General features: G+C 41.9%; 2 protein-coding genes across 4 annotated transcripts in view; both read left to right on the top strand.

Moving 5' to 3' along the window:
- Positions 1-2212: 2212 nt before the first annotated feature.
- Positions 2213-15954, top strand: znf512 (zinc finger protein 512; the record flags this gene model as incomplete). Its single annotated transcript, XM_084000213.1, has 14 exons — positions 2213-2220; positions 5368-5948; positions 6353-6442; positions 7485-7589; positions 7679-7803; positions 8203-8289; positions 8524-8622; positions 8722-8889; positions 9683-9880; positions 9970-10071; positions 10330-10392; positions 10491-10589; positions 11234-11818; positions 15877-15954. The coding sequence occupies 14 exons, from the start codon at positions 2213-2215 to the stop codon at positions 15952-15954; spliced, it is 2388 nt and encodes a 795-aa protein (XP_083856339.1).
- Positions 15955-17330: 1376 nt separating this feature from the next.
- Positions 17331-20985, top strand: part of gtf3c2 (general transcription factor IIIC, polypeptide 2, beta) — a 38582-nt gene continuing 34927 nt past the window's right edge. Inside the window, exons 1-5 of one of the 3 annotated variants that reach the window (XM_084000281.1) lie at positions 17331-17595; positions 18554-18663; positions 19079-19558; positions 19598-19787; positions 19893-20023. In XM_084000281.1, coding sequence (XP_083856407.1) covers positions 18639-18663; positions 19079-19558; positions 19598-19787; positions 19893-20023 — 826 coding nt within the window. In that variant the 5' untranslated portion in view covers positions 17331-17595; positions 18554-18638. Of the gene's footprint in view, positions 17596-18553; positions 18664-19078; positions 19788-19892; positions 20024-20985 lie in introns of all 3 variants that reach the window. The other 2 variants (XM_084000280.1, XM_084000279.1) reach the window with 2 other exon arrangements.

The raw sequence follows: 20985 nt of genomic DNA, 5'->3' as shown, positions 1-20985 counted from the left end.
GGGTCACCAGATCACTCATTATTGTTTTTTTTTTCTCTTAGATACCTTCTTTTTCATATCTTTGCATACATAACTAGTTGATATTTTCGTTATTTTCTAACCTTGGTTGATATTTTCAAGATAATTTCACTCTTCTCCACTTTAGACATCCAAAAACGAACAGAAAATTAATCCAGACATGGTGAATGGGAATTTGCCATTGAAGATGGTTGGGATTACTAGAGTTCAGAGTCATTCATTATCATAATTATCTCTTTAGATATGGTCTATTCATATCTTTGCATGCATGTTACCAAAACAGTTGATATTATCTTTATTTTCTAACCTTTGGAAGAAAATTTCAAGCTAATTTCCACAATTTTCCACATGAGAAATCCAAAGACGAGCAGAAGCGCGGTATTTCCCACAGCCCCTGAAGGCGGCAGCAGATGCGGGTCTTATTTGTTCTCTCCAGCAGGAGGGCGTTCCTCCGAAGAAGACACTAATACACTGTGGTGAATTATGCCGGGCGAACTGATTCATATTCAGATGCGGACGGAGCTCCGGTCGCAGCTCAGACCGTGAACGGCCGGTCTGCTCGGGTCGGGCCTCCTTTGATGTCCGCCTTCCTGCTGGTATCACTGCCGGGGGAAAGGCGACCGAGGAGGCCGGAGTCCAAGACATGGAGGCTGGCTGCCCGTCCTTGCAGAGGGAGTGAGCTGTAGGACGGTAGGGCTCTCTCGCATTTCTTCCTCCGTTCAGAAACAATGAAATGCAGCGGACAGGTCAGTCAGGCTGGCTGGCTGCGGGGAGTGAAAACGGATCGTTAGCGGCTCCCGGTCCACTACCACACCGACGGGTTTCTCTGCCCGTCGTCGTCCAAAGGAAAGAAAAGAAAAAAAAAACCCAATGTAAATGTTGTTTTCTTATCTACACAGAACAATAATGAAGGTGGGTTCAAGACAAGACAAGTCCTTCTTGAAGCCTCCCAAGAAAGAGAGGTGTTCACTGGAGCAGCAAAACAAAACAAAATGCACATTGTGTGTAAAACAGTTTTTTACATTTTCTCTGCTTCTGTGGAGTTTCTCGACCATTTAACTGGTGGACAGTGGCCTTCAATGTGACACATGGGACACATCCACATGCAAAAACACTGTGCATGTGTCAAGCATGATGGAAATACATGAGACACACTGATAAACATAACGGTGCTAGAGCTGAACAGCCAACAACAGTTAATCAGCAGAACCAGTTTTAGATACTTCAGAGATGGACTGAAGTATTTTACCTTTATAATCAGATTTTTTCCCCACATACACAATACAAAGTAATAGGTGAATATGTAAACACAAAACCTCTGAGGAAAGCTTCACTCTGCATCTGTAAAGCTGTTCTCACACATGTGGAGGTGTGTTTTTATAATTAACACAATAATGTAGTAGCATGGTATTTTCAGACTGAGATGCTTAAAAATACTGTGTTGTTTACATAATATTGGCTCACAAGTGCTACTGATGTACAATAGATCAGCGCCAAATTATGATATTGAAATGTATTTGAATTGATTTAACCAACATCTTTATAAAATCGGTAAGACTGACCAAAATAAAAACGATGGGAAGAGATGCAGCACCAATAGACTGGATTTCCTCCAATCCTAAATAGATTTACAGGCTTATGAATTAATAAAACATGAAGCTCCCTCCTAATTTATGATGGGTCCATTCTCATAGTTTGTATTCTCCGATATTAGCTGATAACAAACAACTTGGCTGGTAGATGAATAATAAAGAGAAGGCTGGAAAATGGAAATGATATGAATGATCACAAACATAGCAGTGGGAATAGTCATGAATTATGTTATCAAGTGTAAGCAATGCGTCCAAGCTTCTTTTTTTTGTGGTTGTTGTTTTTACTCCAGGAGCCACTAATACCAGGCCAGTGCCAGCTGATTGTTCAGCTCAGTGGCTCTGTAGAGAAACTATGTTTTAATAATCAGCGGATGTCCACTACACAGCAGGAAACATATTAGAAAATAAAATAGAAACTTGTATTATCAGTTGAGGTGCAGTATGTAACATTTAATGATGTTTTCTCATGTGTTTTCAGTGGTGAGTTCTTCGGGGTGTCGTCACCCTAGAATGGACCCTGCCCACACTGGAGGGGATATGTCACCTTTGTATGTGCCAAGAAAAAGACGGTCTGTCCAGTCACAACAGAAGAGCGGAGTGCCATGTCCAGGTACAAAAATAACTGCACACCTGTGGTAACATTGACCAACTTTGCAGTGTTTAGGTGAAAGTGTTTTTTCTTTATTTTGATTTTGATCAAATTTCAATGTTTCCAACAGTTGTCCAGCGAATCCCAGACCGAGCCTGTGGGTCAGATGCAGTGGGATACTCAAAGGTATTGTAACTGTAATGTCCGTCCTGCTGCTTCTGTCTCTGCATCTGTGTGTTATACAGTTCTTTTTCCAAAAATCGTGTTGTGTCACAGAAATGTTTCTAACGTGGTTGTCCATCGCTGTTTGGAATTTTACTCAAAAATCTGTCGTGTCTTTGCTCACGGTTGGATCTTCACAGTTCTGTACTTGAATGTTTCAGAATGACGAGTCTCCAGCCCCAGATCCTGTGAAGATGAAAAGAACTTACGGTAGAAAAAGGTGAGAGGCCGATTAAGTTTGTTAACAATTCATTTGCATGACTAATTGCATGATGGATGTCTCTTGAGTGTGCGACACAGATGTGCCTCTTGACATTAGCACCACTAAATGAATAGAAGCTGTTTAAGTAGATGTGATTATAGAAACATTTAAACCTGGCAGCTGCGTATAAAAGTTTCTGCTTCACTTGACATTGATGCTGATGTGAACAGGATGTCTGCTACGGTTCAGGGGTGAATGTGGAAGCAACATTATGTTTTATACATTTTTCCTCTAATATGACATCAGGGGATGTGACAGCGACCAACAGTCACAAACAAAGTCACTTACATTAGTACATTTACCTGTCCTGACTCCTGATTCTGACTTGTTTAATGCCCACACAGCTGGACACAGGCCAGTCCAGCTGCTTCACCTCAGCTCATGTTCAGTAACTGATGTGAACAATGCATTTTCTTCTGTTATTCGGTTACATGATGTCACCCTGTATCTCTTCTCATCAGCAGATTTGCTTCTGTAAAACTGCAAACAAACCTAAAATTATAACTGGTTCTAATGACACGTTCCCACAGCCGGTGATTACTCCAGTGACTGACAGTAAATTACTCTGCTCTCAGAGATTAAATGCTTCATGCAACTCTCAGAGAAATAATGCAATCTGAGCATCAACTTAGACTCATATATTTAGATCCTTATGTTTCATTCTCATTGTAAATAAACAGAGGTGAAATGAGTTCACTGGGGGGAAGCGGAGCTCACAGCTTAATTACATCAAATTAAATGAAAGATAAATAGACAGGAAACCCGACTTGGATCTTGGATCGTACCACTCGACTCCTGGGCTTTGACTCAGCCGCAGCACAGTCAAGCTGTCGTTTGTTGTTTTTAGCTTTTATATGCACAACTGTGTTTGTGCCTCAGAGTCTCTGATTATGAAATTAACTTCATTTGTCTTCATCTGTGCCAAGTTTCATTTAGCGAATGCAAGTGGTGAACATGTATCATCTTCATTGTTCACAGTCTGGAAACTTTATAGCTACAATGTGTAATTTATTTGGCTGTTAATTAGCAAGAATCATATAGTACTTTCATATATATATTTACTTAAGTGTAATTACTTAGAATACAAAGTGAATCTTTCTCGTATGCTTAGAATGAGTTGTTTATATTTACATGTAGGGGATTGCGGTCTGCAGGAGGCTGCCATATTGCGCCGGTGCACCGCGTTTTCCATTAAGTTGCCGTGTTACAGAAGAAAAGTGAATGTGAAGTAACCAGAGGCGGTTGTGCTTGTAAATACACCAAATCTGAACCTGCTTAACGCTCTAGTGATTCTGATTCACTTTAAATGGAGGAACACACACGTTGTCAGTCATTTTCACACAGTTCATCTTTAAAGGAGAAGGAGACATATTCTGCCCCCTTTCCACAAATTAAAATAGTTCCCAGGTGTCTTAAAGACATGTCTGAGACATGCTTTGGTCAAAATACCTCAAGGATCAAACATCACAGCTCTTTTCATCCTCTCAAAACAGTCTTGTTCAGAACGGCTGGTTTCAGAGCCTGTCCCTTAAAATGCAAATGAACCACTTCTCATAAAAGCACATGGATTTCAATCTAGGGAGCCTGCACATTACAGATTTTTTTTGTCAATTTTCACACTTTGGGGGCCGGAAGGCAAGACAAACACCCAAATATATGGCAAGGCAAGGCAATTTTTTTTGTATAGCCCGTTTTTACAAACAGTTTGTCTCAAAGGGCTTTACATGGCATCATAACAACATCCTCTGCCCTTTAGACCCTCACGTCGACTGAGGAAAAACTCCATGGAAAACCCTTTTAACAGGGAAAAATCGGAGAAACCTCAGGGTGAGCAACAGAGGAGGGATCCCTCACCCAGGACGGACAGACGTGCAATAGATGTTGTTACAGACAAGAAAACAGTTTATAACACAGAATGTGAGAAACATGGAAATGTTGACAACAGCTGAAGGAGGAAGCTTCTGGTAGGCAAGGGAGGCAGGGAGAGCTGGCCGGCTTAATGGGAGGACTGGATGGCAGACTGGTTCATGGGGAGGAAATATATGTTAAAGAGCCTTCAAGAAGTGATATTTCCATAATATGTTGCCTTTAAAACTCTGATGATGATGATGATGAAGGTACACCTGCCACACCAGTTTGAACCCTGACCCTTTCCTGAATAATATTTTAAAGCAGAAGTAAGTGGTCCGGTCGTTTTCGCTAATGCTGCGTTCCAGGCAGGCTTTTGAAATCGTAAATTACAGCTTCAAGTCACAACTTACGACTTTGTAGCGTTCCAGGCAACCCACTCGTGTTTTTCCGACCTGTTTTACCGGTGAAAGTCACTATAACGGCCACTCGTAACTTCCGACCCGTGAACTCGTACCAGATCGAACTGGTACGACTTCACAGGTCGGAAAAACACGAGTTTCCTTGAACGCACCATAACAGTCCTCGTCGCTACGTCACCACATTCACGGCGTCCCTTGGCTGCACACACAGCCCTGCATGCCGTTCTCTCTCCTCATTGGATAAAAACTGTAGGATACGATAAATGTTTTCTCTTCGGCTCAGAGCAGAGCAGAGGGACTGAGAGACCCGTGTTTCAGTCCAAACACTCTGTGTAAGTGATTGCTGTCGGAAGATATAACTATTTAAGACTTATATTAACACAAATATATCACTTACTTCTGCTTTAACATCAGGTACGAGGACCTCCAGAGCGTTCCCATAGGAACAGTGGACTACCCGACCACCAGCTGCTCCGTGTTGTTGTCGCCAGTCGACCAGGTCAATGGCGTGGACCTCGGCTCCATGGCTCCGCCCACCAGCGTGCGGCTGCCTCCTCGACTGGTGGCGAAGGACGGTTGGCCTCAGGGCCCGGACGGGGGCAGGGAGCCGTCGCAGCCTCAGGACCAGAGCTGGAGCTCCGGCCGGGACCGAGGCCCCGACGCCTGGGCCCCGGGACGGGACCGGCCCCAGGACCAGGTCTGGAGCTCCGGCAGAGACCGAGCCGGACACTCCGGTCAGGACCAGACGTGGATCGCGGGCAGGGACAGAGCTCACGGCGGACAGGAGCAGGCCTGGATGACGGGCCGGGACCGAGGACCCGAGCAGGGCTGGGCGGCCGGCAGAGACCGAGGCCAGGACCAGGTCTGGAGCTCCGGCAGGGACCCGGGTCGAGAGCGGGCCGCCTCCGGACCGGAGCAGGGCTGGGGGTCCGGACGAAACCAGGACCAGGGATGGAGCAACACGAGCAGAGACAGAGGACACGTGTGGAGACCTGGTACATATTTAAACACTTTACCTCCTGTTTCATCATAGTCTTCTCTTACAGAAGACTCAGTGTGTGTTAGACGTCGACCTGGACTGTTAGTCTGCAAATCTAAAAGATAAGGAAGATTATATTTCATGACAAATTCTAAATTACAAAACTGGATGAATTTGACGACTACATCCTTCTGTATTAGACTCTGATTGGTCGACCACCGCAGCACTTCATACTACAACTTGACCTGAATTAGCAGTTACCAGTTATCGATCCTGACGCTGTAATTATGGTTGATTCGTTTTTAAAAGTAAAAGCAGCAGCAGTGAGGCGTCAGCAGACTACTGGTCTTTGATATTTTCTGACTTATCTAACCTTGTGGTTTTGTGGATTGATTTTGTTCTTCCTTTGTCACATCAAAGACATGAACATGAAGAAGGTCCAGAGAGCGGAGATGGAGCGAAACCCTCCCGTTAATAACTTCCCACAACCACCAGAGTGCAGAGACTGCAGTAAGTCACCGTCCAGCGTCCATGGATTAATCACAGATGTTTCATCAGTCTGACAACACTTAGATTAAATCCCATCTGTTCAGTATTTATTAAATATTTAGTTAAAAGTGAGGGTTAGGGTTTGGTTGAAAGAAAACTTGATCAAATACAAATGAAAACTCTTTAATATTCACTTTTTTCTTCTTTTTCTCACCCTCACCAGTAAAACTTTCAGTCAGTAGTTTAATAATTTCTTAAATCAGAGTTTAAAAAGACGTTGTCACATCTTTCCACAACTACCAGGGGACAAAACAGTAAATCTGCTCCAATTATGAAGCGGAGTGACGCCTCTTTGAGTTCAGATGCAGCACGAGGCACATCAGTGGTTAGACGGCGCCTCCTGGTGGATCCTCCCACCGGCGGTGTCACTGTTTGATCCGTGGATTGTTTTCAGTTGCAGCTGAGTGATAACGGTTTTATTTCCCCAATGTAAGACACAGTCAGCTGTTTTTTTTTTTCTTCTGGCAGCTCAGTCAATAAAGAATGAGAAAGCTCAGCTGTTGTCGACGTGGCAGAAAATATTTACACAGGAGGAAAATCATTTCTTGTTTTAATGAGAATAATCAGCACAATCCATTCGCAAGAGTTCAGACAGACAGACAGATGATTAATTAATCCCAATTGGTTTGAACAGCTTGTATACTGACATACAGAGACACAAGTACACACAATAAAATAGATAAAGTACAAAAGTGGAATAAAAAAATGCCAAGGAATATAGTGGAATCAAGGATCAATAAATAGAAGGGTTACTAATATTGACCAATAAGATATTAAAGATTGTACATGGGTAAAATAGAATAAAATCATTATAAAGAATTAAAGAAATGAATGGCAGAGGGAATAAAAGATGTCAAGAAACGGTTTGTCTTACAGACAGGTGAGAACAGAGAAAATTCACTGGCAGCTCGTGACCAGGAGACAAAATGTTGTTTGCTTTCCTCAGAGTTTGTTGGTTGCTTCATAATAGTTTGGATTATTTCATGTCTTGTCTGTATTTCAGGTTCGGATGCAGCCGGCGTCGGTGAGGCCTCGACCACGCAGCCCAGTGAGGATCAGAAACCTCCAGTCCTCACCACCAAGAAGGAGCCTCCTACCTACCCCCCAGGTGAGGGCAGCTGATGTAAAACCATCTGCAAGGCTCAGATTCTTGACGATGAATTGAATAATGTCCTTATCTGTTTGACTCTCCGACAGGAAGTCAAGAGGAGCGCTGGCAGCTCCAGATTGTGGCCAAAGGCCGAGTCACGTGTCCAAAATGTAAGAGTGTGAGCAGGAAGACGGTGGAGGGGCTGAAGAAGCACATGGAGAACTGCCGACTGGTGAGAAGTCCACACTTCAACATGGACTCATCTGTTTTAAAGTAGAAAATACTGAATACAGGAGTCTTTAAGCTCAGTGGCCTCTTTTAAATCTCCTCTAAAGACTCTACTTTTATCGTTTGACCTTCTCTTATTTTGTTTTGTATGATTATTTCGATGAGGATGGTTGATTTTAAACTTTTAATTCCAATTTTATTTCACTTGGTGGTTTTTACTATGTTGTCCTTGAATTACAGGCAGTAACATTTGATATGTTTTATTTCTGTTGTACAGCACCTGGTAACTTGTGTTTGAAAGGCGCTATATAAATTAAGTTGTTATTATTTTTATTATTAAACAAACATGTTCTTCAGTGGAGTCCATCCAAACTCTAAAACTCTTCCTGTCTTTTCTGTGCAGCAACCTTTCACCTGTCAACACTGTGGGAAACAGCTGAAGTCCTCAACAGGGATGAAGTATCACATCATGGCCGACCACAGCCATCTGGTAAGATGGTTCATCTAGAATCCCCACAATGCAACGCTCACCTTCTTGCTTCACACATGGAGTTACATCTTCAGTCTCACTCACACAGTTCACACTTTGGAACATTCACTTCCAACTATGTCTGATAATGAAATAAATCAAGAGTGACTCATCTCTTGATTAATAAAGTTTTCATTGATGTGAAGGTCGTTCTCTGCTCTGATGTGTTTTCATGCTTTCTGTCTCCGTCTGCAGCCTTCAGCCGACGATGCCAAGGGCCTGGACGATCGGGCCATCAAAGACAAACTGAGAAAAATCCTGAAGAGACTTGGCAAATTAAAATGCTCTAAAGAGGTGAACTGATCGATCAGACCTGATATACGATACGATGAATGAGGATGCAGCTTTGATGATGTCATATTAAAATGATTTGTGCTGTTTCTTCTGCTTCAGGGCTGCACTGCTGCTTTCACCAGTATTATGGGCTACGTCTATCACATGAAGAAGTGTGGGAAGGAGGAGTCTGAGCTGGAGAAGATGCTGCTGAACTGCTCTCACTGTGGGAAAACATACAAATCCAAGGCCGGTCTGGAATACCACCTTAAATCAGAGCACGCTCCTGTGAGTCCGGTGTTTTTTAATCTGGTGATTCAGACTAAAGAAACTGTTTAATTAGCACTTTTAATACACAAATAAAGCCAATTGAAATCTGTATGACACAGACTTTAAAGGGATAGTTCAACATTTTGTCAAATTGGCCCATTGCCATAATCCTTATAGTCATAGCAGTAGGTTTGTTACCTTTAATTGTCGGTGCAAGCTGTTTTTAGAACGACGGAGCAGAGCCACGAGCTGCTCAGAGCTACGCTACGGAGGCTCATGCGATTTCTCGGTTTCCCTCATCAAACTCATCAAATACACAATCCAACAACTCCAAAACGCTCTGGTGGACAAGTTGTGACCTGCACATTCACCACGCTATGAGATAATAACAGAACGTTACCAGACAGAGTTGTTTTAGAGGCAAATGCAGAGACTGCTTGATGAAAAACTTCCCTCGATGGGAACGTGCATCAGCGGTTTTGCATGTATTTACCTCTAAAACAACTCTGTCTGGTAACGTTCTGTTATTATCTCGTAGCGTGGTGAATGTGCAGGTCACAACTTGTCCACCAGAGCGTTGTGGAGTTGTTGGATTGTGTATTTGATGAGTTTGATGAAGGAAACCAAGAAATCCCATGAGCCTCCGTAGCGTAGCTCTGAGCAGCTCACGGCTCTGCTCCGCCGTTCTAAAAATAGCTTGTACCGACAAATAAAGGTAACGAACCTACTGCTATGAGACTATAGGGATTATGGCAATAGGCCAATTTGCCAAAATGTCGAACTATCCCTTTAAACATCGTATCCTTCCCAGACGCCCCAGAAGTTGGAGGAGGACGAGGTGCTGAAGGCCCAGCGGGAGGCGAACCCGGAGCGGACGCCTAGTGGCAGAGTGCAGCGAGCGTCGGCACAGGTGGCCAACTTCCACCTGGCTGAAATCGCCAACAACGATTTGCCCAAAGACTGGCCCAAGAGGAAGTTTCAGTCCGACCTGGTGCCCGACGACAAGAAGGCAAGAGGAGGATCAGATTATATATTCAGAGTAGAGATGGAGGATATGATGCAGTCAGTTCATGAACCTGCTTTTCTTCTTCTTCATAGTTGAAATACGCGCGGCCGGGTCTCCCTGCCTTCAGCCAGGAAGTGCTGAGGAAGTGGAAGAATGAGGTGAAGCTGCAGAGGAAAGTCCAGTGTCCCAACCAGGTACAAAACATAACCTTAACCATTTTTTTTTTCTTATATAATACATTTATAAAGTTAACTTCACCTTGTTGATACTTCTGGTTATTTATCATCTAATTTTTAACCTGTTTTATTGCAAACTAAGCAATGTTTTCCTGTGTGGAGGTGATATATGTATTTGTTAGATTCTTTTATTTTCTTGTTCAAGCTACATAATCAAGTTAAATGTTCAAGAGTCCATGATGTTGTGATGACATCATTAATGTCTTCTTGTGTCAGGGCTGTGGCTCCACCTACACCAGCGTGTCTGGGCTCAAGGCTCATCTGGGTCTCTGCACACGGGTCAGTCGCCTGCTCCTTTTCCCTCTAATAGTGATCCAGTGAATAGTTGTTAAAGATCAGTTTTTAATTAAATTCTCTCTCATTTTATCTGATTTCAGGGCGAATTTGAGGCGGGAAAATACAGATGTCTGATCTGTAATAAAGAGTTTAACTCTGAGAGTGGAGTCAAGTATCACATCACATCCGTCCACTCACAGGTACAGTAACAACATAGTTCACTCTTAGTCCTAGTACGTTTACATGACAGTTGAAAAAAATGAATTATTGCCTTAATCAGACTAACTATTAACTGGACAAGTGAAATACATGCTGTAAACGTGTTAGTCTGACTAATAGTAGACAGATAAACCTTAATCTGACTGAAACTGGACAATGCATGTGCGCATGCTTCACAACAGTAGAGACGGCACAAAGTGGAGCAGAGAAGTCGGTCCAAACACGGCCCAAATAAAAAACTGTGCCTGATGCGTCAGCGCTGATTCAGTGAAATCCACACAGTGCAACCAGCAAGAAGACGTGTTCATAAAAATATACAAAACTGTATATTTTCAGCCCGGACCGGTGCGTTCGGTCAGGAACTATAGTTGAGAACTCTACCTTATCTATATCTAGTTATTTATTACAAAAAAAGTCAACTGGGAACGAGGCGTATCGCCACCTAGTGTTGAGGAGGAGGACACGTTAATTATTCCATTTTTCCTGTTGCATGTAAAGCGGGACAAGGACAGAAGTCTTAGCCATGCATGTAAACATACCGAGTGTCTTTATAATGATAAAATGCTTCTTTCTCTGGTCTTTGTTCTAACTGACTGTCTGTCTGTGTGTGTGTGTGTGTGAACAGGAATGGTTTGTAACAAATAAAAAAGCCTCCAAGAAGTTCGAGAAGTTCCTCAAAAACCAGCCCAAGGAGTTCGTCCATAACGTGGACAAGCAGATCATAGACCAGTACCACCAACATCACCTCCAGCATCATCACCACCACCATCATCATCAGCAGCAGCAGCAGCAGCAGCAACATCATCATCATCATCATCACCCCAACCACCACCACCACCATCAGCAGCATCATCATCACCATCAGCAGCAGCAGCATCATCATCATCAGCTGCAGCACCAGTCGATGCAGCATCCTCTGCAGCCGCTGCACCACCTGCAGCACCAGACGCAGCTGCTGCACCCGGAGCACCAGCACCTGGACGCGCAGCTCCAGCAGCAGCAGCAGCAGCAGCAGCCGCCGGCGCTCCACTACACCTCCCTGGAGCCTCCGCCAGGACCGCTGTGGGTCGACATGGACCGCAGAGAAGCCATGCCGGAGCTGGAGCAGGAAGTGGAGCAGGAACCAGAGCCAGAGCCGGAACAGGCGCCCATCGAGATGGAGCTGGCCGAGGTCAGTAAACCAGGCGAGGAGAGCAGCAGCCTGGTGGAGGTGAAGAAGAAGAGGGAGAAGGGGGAGAGAGGTGGAGAGAAGGGGAAGGCTGAAGGGAAGAGGAAGGACTGCTCTGGAGAAGGAGGAGGAGGAGGAGGAAGTGGTGGGGGCAGCAGCAGTAGTAGTAGTACTAGCAGTAGCAGCAGCAGCAGCAGCAACACCGGCAGCTCGTCCAGCGAATCAGACATGGAGCAGCAGCAGCAGCAGCAGCAGCAGCAGCAGGAACGGCAGAGACAGATCGACCAGTGGAGCCTGAAACGAGCGGGAAACATGGAGCCACACGGCGAGGCGGGAAAACGACAGAGAAACACTTAAAACACAACACTTTAAACGCTTTTACGCTCGTCAGACTCTCTCAGAAAGAGGCAGAGAGAGAGAGTCCGTCCACTCTTTACCAGATGTGACGTTTAACAGGTGAGAAGGCAGCTGACGACAGAGACGACGACGGGTTCCCATGCGTCTACACTGTGGCGTAGACCCCGGCTCTCTGTATTACAATGGATGTTGCTGTATAGCCCCGAGAAATGTAGGTATACTGTTTTATCTGTGTGTTTATATGTAACAGATTCTTTTAAATGTGTTTTATTATTCTTTTAAAGAGTTTGATAAACACTGCTCATCTTTTACGTTTTAACCTGAAAGGGAAAAAAAAAGTGACTGAGGAGAGGAGGCTTCAGTTTAGTATTTTGTTAGACTTGTCTGGTCGCTCTCTCTTTGTGCCTCCTAAGTATGATCTATATAACATTAACATATAGATACTTACTCAGCATCACTTTTAACGACGACTCATCGGTCGTTTCTGGGCTAAATAACGTTAAACATGGAACTTTTCTGGTCAGATTTGATAGAATCAGTTCTTCTCTTACCCTTTCTCTTCCGTTACCACACTTTCATCTTATTTTATTTTTTTACTCTGTATTGACTGTGAATGCAACTTGGTTCATGGCTGGCATCGAGCTGTGTAGTAGCCCGAGCAGATGAAACAGTAAATACAAACACTTAAACATTTTATGAAACACTTAATTCAAAAGACAAGATCAACACCACTCCACAAATAATATATAACAAAAACATATTTTATTTGTTTGTATTAATCTTACTCTTAATCTTCAATTCCCTGTGTTTGAAGTTTTATAACGGCCGTTTACTTGTATTTCGAAAAGATGTTTCCTCTGCTTCCAGTTATCAGGCTAAAATAAGTTAAAATAAGCTCTGTATTTAACACATGAGACAGGAGAGTGTTGATATCACAGTTAAACCTCAAACAAGACACCGTTTCCAAACCACAGACACATCAAACACAAAAATGTGATTAATTAGAGCTGGAAATTGACCCAAAAAACCCGAATGGCCGACAGAAAAACCACCTCAACACATCAAAACTTCAGCAAACCACTTATTCGTTCTTCCCAAGCTTTCAACCACATCTCATGGTAAAGTAAACTCCTCGTTGTCTGTGGAGAAACAGATGGAAGTGCAGATGTGGTTTTGAACCTTTAGATTATCTTCTGGATTAATCAATGAATTAATTTGTTTCTAAAATGCCTGTAATGGTTTCTAACACCTTTTTAAATGATAAGATATTTTCAGAGCAACACTCCAAAATAAAAACTATGAAGTTTCCTATCATATCAACTAAGACAACTGCTCAATAAAATAGCTACCAATAAAATTTCTAATTATTTCAGCTCCGTCCGTGTTTAAAGTTAAAACCTTTTTAAAAAAACATTTTAAACATTCCAGCCGGACGATTATTGACCTACCAAACTAAAATCAGCAGGGAAACAAAGAAAGCACAGAAACATGACAGCTCTTAAAGGCTTAACGAAGAAACAGCAGCCAATAATCCACTTGTTGAGGACTTGTGGTGACTTATTGATTATGTTCCAGTGCAGACGACAGAGTCAGAGTGGGCCGAGCAGATGAACAGGATCAGAGAGCAGCACTCGAGTGTTAAACAAGGAGGATTATGGGTGTTTATTTCTCTCCTCTGTTCATTGTTCAGAGTCAAACCTGCTCCTGTCTCTGAATATTTAACCAATAGCATGTAGCCTAATGTTTATGTACTCATTTCGTATCTACTCTCGTGGTGTACGGTTATGGATCGTTGTCATTGTTGTCATTTGTTTGTAACGTTTTGTTTTTGACTATTTTGTATATTTTTTTACAACCTCCTTTTTAAAAAAAAATATATTAATGAATGTATTTAGTTATTGGTTCTCCCCTCGGTTGTGCACTTCTGTTTATCATTGATCATTGGAAACGTTCGGAGAGGATTACCCTTTAATCTGTGAATCTGTCTATAACAAAATATGTTAAAAATAATAATAATTACCTGTATCTGAATTTGTTTAAAGTGCTTTACCGTCATCGCCCTCCCTCCCTCCCATCAGATGCCTTTTAGAAGAACAGCCCTGTGTTGTTTAAGTTTGAGATAGAAAACCTCCTGGTGCATGGGAAGTATTTCAAAAAGTGTGATTTTCTTCTCTTTTAAAAAAAAATCGTAACTCACCAAATTGCGATAGAAAACATGAATTACTTCCAGATTTCCATGTTTTGTACTTTATCTGCAGATAAAAGTGATTGTGAAGCTCAAACATTAGAAAACACAAACACATTTTACATAGAACATAATATTGATATGTTGTCTCTTTATTTTAACTTTAATCTTTCACTGTCCCTATGTGGACATCATGTTAGCCTAGGTGCTAGTTTCTTGTTTCATCGTACAAACACATTAACTCAGATGAAGGAGCTATATTTTCTGGATGTTGCTGCTCATACTAAATACCCAGTACTTCCCTATGATGAGATAATTAATATCTGAATTATTCATCACCACCTAGTTCAGTGTTTTCTGGCCTTTATTCCCTGTGATACCTTAAAACAAAGCAATATTTACTTGTATATTAACTTACAGTAAACCATTCGTTAAAAACCAAGTTGAGAGAGAGGCAATAAGAAGCAATATGGCCCAGAAGATGAGAGGAACATCTGGAAACATCAGTCTTATCTTTGTGTGACTCGCTGCTGAAATACTTCCCATGTCCATTTATTGCTTGTGACCAAATGTTTATCACCGTGCATGCACTTTGAACTGTCTGAAGGCACAAACAACAACACTACTCAGCATTAACAGACCACACGTCTTTCATAAAAGCTCCCTGGATCATTTTATACTGAGAAAAGTAACAAAGTAAAAATAACCTCATGTCCTGTTTTCATTTCATACAATAATCTACAGTAGTTTGGCTCAGACGCATTTTCACTTTGGACCTTGTCTTCCTGCTCTTTCTTTCTTTCAGTAGCATTTCTGTTTGTTTTTATCCTGATAACATGTTTGTATTTCAGTACCAATACATGAGTTTTAACCACTTTGACGACAGAGAGGACTGGTGAGGGGCATCGGATATTTACCAAATACTGGAGGTCTATTTTCTAACTGAATGATTGGTTTTATTTGTTAAATAATTACCCATCAGCCCCTGCAGATGCTGTGTCTTGGTTAAAGTCGTTCGTAACCTTGTTTTTGAGGGCGTTTTTTTGTTCAGTGGCCACGTTGTCGATGTGATGCTGGAAATAGAAAGTGGTGTTACTGAAATTAATGAAAATACTGAAAAGCTGTTCCTGTTTTGTGCCCCCTCCCCACCGTCCAGATTTTAACTCTGTTCGTAGTCTTGTACCATTTGTAATAATAACAAAGCAAGAAAGCACTTATTATTTTTTCATTGTACGAGACACAATTTCTTTTCTGCTCAAGTGAAAACATTTATTGTCTCAGCCAACAGTACGTTCAGAATCTGTATATTTAATATGTTATTACTTGTTTTGTTTTTTGTTTTTTTAGAAGTTATGTGCTGCTATTTCATAGTACCAGCAGTGTTATAACAACAGATAATTAAAAGTTTAATTCCTGGTCACCTTGGGCTCTGTCTCCTCAGTAACAGTCATGTGACTGCTGTAAGTCGTCAGGTAAGAAAAGCACAACATCTCTTCATCTGTTTCATTTCCTGCTGCTTCTAATATTTTATATCTTATTAATTTCTGTTCGTCCACAGGTTCATCCAGTCAGCTGTCAGGATTTAGCCTGGTCCCACATGTTCCTGTACGTCATGGCTGAGCTCCCTGAGTGGTAAAGTAGTTCTCATTGCAGCGTGACCAGATGATAAACAATATGAAACGTATAAATAGGACATACAAAGATGAGAATGATCTTTTGGCAAGAGCTGCAGATAAAAGTATAGTGACTAAATATTTTTGTTGGATGGTGTCCTTTGTTAGGTTTTCACAATATTGTATTTTATCGTCGCCCACTATGCATCTCAAAATGTGAGGGGAAACTAATTCATTAGCACTTAATGATTACTGTACCTTTTTTTAGTACAAAATTAATTTGAATGTTTGAATATTCAAATCACTGTTTTTTTCTGCAAATAAAAGTGATTGTGCAGCTTAAACTATCCATTATTAGAAAAGGTGTTTATAGATTAGTTGACTGACAAACAGATACAAGTTTGTTTGACAATATCTTTTGTCTTTGGAAGATTTTTTCTGCATATCAATGAACTCAGTACAAAAGATGGAGCAAAGCAGGTCAGATATCTTAAATATAACTACAATAGTATCATTAAATGAAGCTAAAAAAAAAACTTAAATTGCAATAATATTTTTAAAAAATTTGAGGGGTGTTAATTGTGTTGAGTGACACCCTTTCCCCTTTTCACTCTAAAACTGTAGAAAATAAAACAGTGATATTGCTTAAAATATTGCAAAAGAGTGCCTCATGTTTAACTTCATGCCTTTTAGAGATTTTTAGAGAATCAGCTGTAAAATACACAAAAAACTTTTTTCATCCAATTTGTTTGTCTTCTCTTGGTTACATTGTTAGGCTTTCTTATCCATGAAAATATTGGTTTTAATATTTTTGATATGGGCCCTGGGCCTTTTTTGTCAGTATACCCCTTGACCTCAATTTAACCTTCCTCTTGTTAGCTTTCTGCTACCATCTCTTGTGTTTGACCATAGACTGTAAAAAGATCTAGAAAGTTTTGACCAATCACACTTGAACAATTATGTATCATCCCATTTGTTTCTCATCTCTTGGTTACATTTTTAGGTTTTCTTATCCATGAAAAGGTTGGTTTTGCACTTATGATTTCAGGAGTTTTTAACTCTAATTCATTGTTCTTATCATGTCATTTTTCAACCAGAGCATTTTAGAATTTTGAGGGGGAAAAGTTTTTGTTTTATTTTGTTTAAATAGAGGTTCCTGACAAAGTCAAAAGACCTTGATGCAATAGACACATTTATGTGGTACTTTTATGCATTAAAACCTTAAAAACGGGACGGGGCCGACCCTTACACAAGAGGAAAGCTGCTTAACTGTTAAAAAGTCATTTTCGACCAGGGGTGCCCAACCTTTTGCATGATGTTGTGGTGGTGTAGTCCCGCTGTGTGGGCATAGGGGGCGGTGCGGAGCTCCATGCCTGTACAGTAACATGGCGGTCTGGTCTGATGTTAGCACAATGTGAGTTTCACTAACCAGAATCACTTGCAAACGGGCGCGGGGGGATGTTTACAGTCCACCATCCGCGACAGAATAACGGCGGGGTATTTTTATCCGACACGCCGGCTCGGCCCCGGTGATCTACCACGGTGCCGCTCCCGGCGGAGGACTTTGGGATTCGATACCGAGTGTCCGGTGTCTAGCTTCCCCGGGCTCGGTTCAAGGTTTTTCCGCCTTCGCCACCAGAGAAGAAGCCTCCACCGATCGCTGGGTGAGTTTTTAACGGTCGTTCCAGTCGCTCTGGTAACGGCTGCTAGGTTACGGGCCGATTTTTTTAATTTAAATTTTTTTGAAAAAGTATTTCAGTTGGTGAAGTTACCGTTCGTTGAAACGTCTGTTAGCTTAGTAGCGTGGCTGGCTGGGAGAGGATGTGTCACAGAGAAAACACACCGAGTTACAGACATGTATCGTTTAATTAACTAAACTACGTGATGTAATTCATATTTAAAACGTGAGCCGAATTCATTAAAGGCTCATAATAGTTAAGAAAATGTAACTGTTAAGAAGGTGTCATGCGCGCACGGTTGTTAGTTTAGAAATGGGAAATAAAGGTGTCATGGTGCTGAATGAGGTCTGGTCTGACAGTGTCGGGGCTGGGATTATCGACATGATATCGGTGCAGTATCAGCCCCTGATTCATCTCTGACTCGGAAATTACTGTAAACTATAAACTTTAGCCCTGAAATTAGTACTATTTTCATTATTGTTTAATATTTTCCTCTGTAAAAGGCCTGTAAAGTGGTAACTTATGTAGCCTATCCCAGTGGGTTTGTAGGTGACATTTCATTCAAAAACTATATAATTCTTACTAATTTGTCAAAATAGTTGCTAATTGTTCAGTCAGTGAGTCCAGACATTGGGAGGAGATAGATAGATAGATAGATAGATAGATAGATAGATAGATATTTCTCATGCAAGGCTAAAAACAGTGGGGTAGGGTAAAATGTAAAAGCCAAGCGCAAGACTGTACCAGTATAAGCACAAGAATAAATGTAAATTTTTGAAAAAATATACACACATCCATACAAACACACATAAGTTAAAAGGACAATATCAATACAATCAGATAGATAAACAAATTAATAAGGAGTGGTGTTATGATCAACTCTTATATCTGTTTTTTCGTTTATTAATACACTTGATGCTCTTTGTGTTCATTTATGTTTCAGCCGTGAAGCCAGAGTGAGTAGAAACCTGCTCTACACATGAGGAGGCATCCGACCACAGGGACGTGACACAAGACTCCCAGAGCCTATGGATCCCATCGACTCTGGACAAGGTTAACTTAACCATCCCTGCTTTTTCAACAGCTATTAATCCATTAGTTTGTTATTCCTTACAAAAATGATATAACATTATTGATGTGTTGTATGTGTTATAAACTTGGCAGGTGTCAGGGGTGAACAGAAATGGTATTGCGTTATTTACATCACACAAAAAAACATATTACATGAGTGAACAGTTGATATTATTTCAAAGCTATGTGGTATTCATTTAGCACTTATATTTATGTGAATATTGATTGGGTTTTGCTGATTTAATATGATCATTGCTAACAATATCATTCAACTATATGAAGACTTCATTCAGAGCATGTATTTCACTGTTATGTTTGTTGAGGATGCAGCCTGTTAGAGGAATATTTGTGAGATGTTGTATTCAGCCTGTGTAGTAATACTATTTTCCTGCTGTAGTGGGGGAAGCCAAGCCGTCGGGGCACGGGGAATGGGATTTAACGCCCAGCTCAAAGGGACGTCAACGGAAGAGCAATCCCAAATATTCTGATTTTGACACAGGTGATAAAGCTGTTGTGCAAAAAACACCGAGGAGGAACACAAGGGCCCCAAGAAAAACTCCTGACAAGGCTGCAGCAAAGGTCAAAGAGGCTAAAAATGCGACAACAGAGGCTGCTGCAGCAGACGGAGATAAAGAAACAACGACGGACATAACGCTTCAAGAGTCTGATGGAAAAACCTCAGAGGAAACTCCTAAAAAGGCAGCGAGAGCCAGGAAGACGCCGGCGAAAAGGACTCCCGCTAAAAAGACCCCGGCTAAAAGGACTCCAAGGAGAAAGACTCCTGCCAAAAGAACTCCCAAAGCTAACGGGGCGATCCCAAATGGAGAGGCTGGGGTTGGAGAAGCAGGTGGAGTAGCAGAGGCTGGGGTTGGAGAAGGTGGAGTAGCAGAGGCTGGGGTTGGAGAAGCAGGTGGAGTAGCAGAAGCTGTGGTTGGGGTTGGAGATGGGGTGCAGCAGGAAAACGGAGCAGCAAAGCCAAAGAGGAAGTATGTACGGAAGCAGCAGAAAGCAGCGCCGGTTGCAGACCCACCGTGTGAGGAGCGTCCAGCTGAACCTGAGGAGGAGATCCAACCGGGCGGCCGCCGCCGGAGAGCTGCTGCCAAAGCGTGAGTGTCTTTTTTTATTTTTTTTTTTATTTTTTTTATGTCGACAACTACGAGGTCAAAGTCATCCAGTGTTTCATGTGAAATAATGTGAGAAACTTCCTCCAGGGCCTTGAAGTACCTGGAGAACTTGGCCAAAGAGGTGCTTCATCCTCCCAGTGACGAGTCGGGCAACAAGTCAGGAGCCAACAACAGTGGAGGCAGCAGCAGCCCCGTCAAGGAGAGGAAAACTACCAAAGGTACAGTGGAAGTCCTGCTACTAAATAATAATAAAATAAATAATAAATACGGTGGCCCAGAGTGGACAAAAACTCAAAGACCTATTTACCACTAGATGCCACTAAATCCTCCACACTGCTGACTTTTTTAATTTAATTTTTGCTTTTACATTTTAAGACCTCAAAGTGAAACTGCTGTGTCATGGTGACGACCAAGTGGCTCTCTGTGAGATCAGATGGTCTGAAGTGAGATGTGTCCTGGTTGTTGATGTTTGGGTCAGAGATCAGAGCAATAAGATCCAGAGTTTACTGCCCCAGTTTACCAGCGAGTAACAATTACTAGGGATGGGAACCTTTCACATTTGAATCGATACGGTACCGATACTCTGTACCTGGGAACCGGTACCTGTTGTCGGTACTTTTTGCACGTGTGTGGTGATTTGTTATTTTGTCTAGTCAAAATTTAATAAAATGAATAGTCTGAATTTTGAATATTTATTTATCAACAACATCACAACTCCTCAGCCTTTAAGGGTATTTTAGGGAAATTATTTTCAAATAATTCAGAAAAAATGTAAACGTTCCTTTTTACTGTGGCCGAAGGAGAAACCATCAGAAAGTTCTGTGTGAAACTCTGTTAAAAAACAAGTGACACTGAGGGTTGGGGTCTTGAATATTCACATCAGACAGACCCATATACTGTATCCACTTTCGCTGACGCATGCCACGCAAAGGTGCGTTCAGGTACCGAAATGTGGTACCGTTTGACTTGAATCGATACTCGGTACTTTGGTGGGAATTCGGTTGGTACCAATAAAAGCACTAAGTTCGGTACCCATCCCTAACACTTACTCATCAACTTCACTGTGTTACCTGATGTATCATGGATACCAAAGAAGCTTTTTGGGCGTAGCTGAATCTACTAGATTAAGAGAAAACATGTGAAACTGTCATCTGAACGTGCAGAAATTAACAGCGCCTCA

The sequence above is a fragment of the Trachurus trachurus genome (assembly GCF_905171665.1).
Source record: "Trachurus trachurus genome assembly, chromosome: 24".
Lineage (NCBI taxonomy): Eukaryota > Metazoa > Chordata > Actinopteri > Carangiformes > Carangidae > Trachurus > Trachurus trachurus.
Note: the sequence above shows the minus strand (reverse complement) of the source record. Positions and strands in the feature narration are given on the sequence as shown.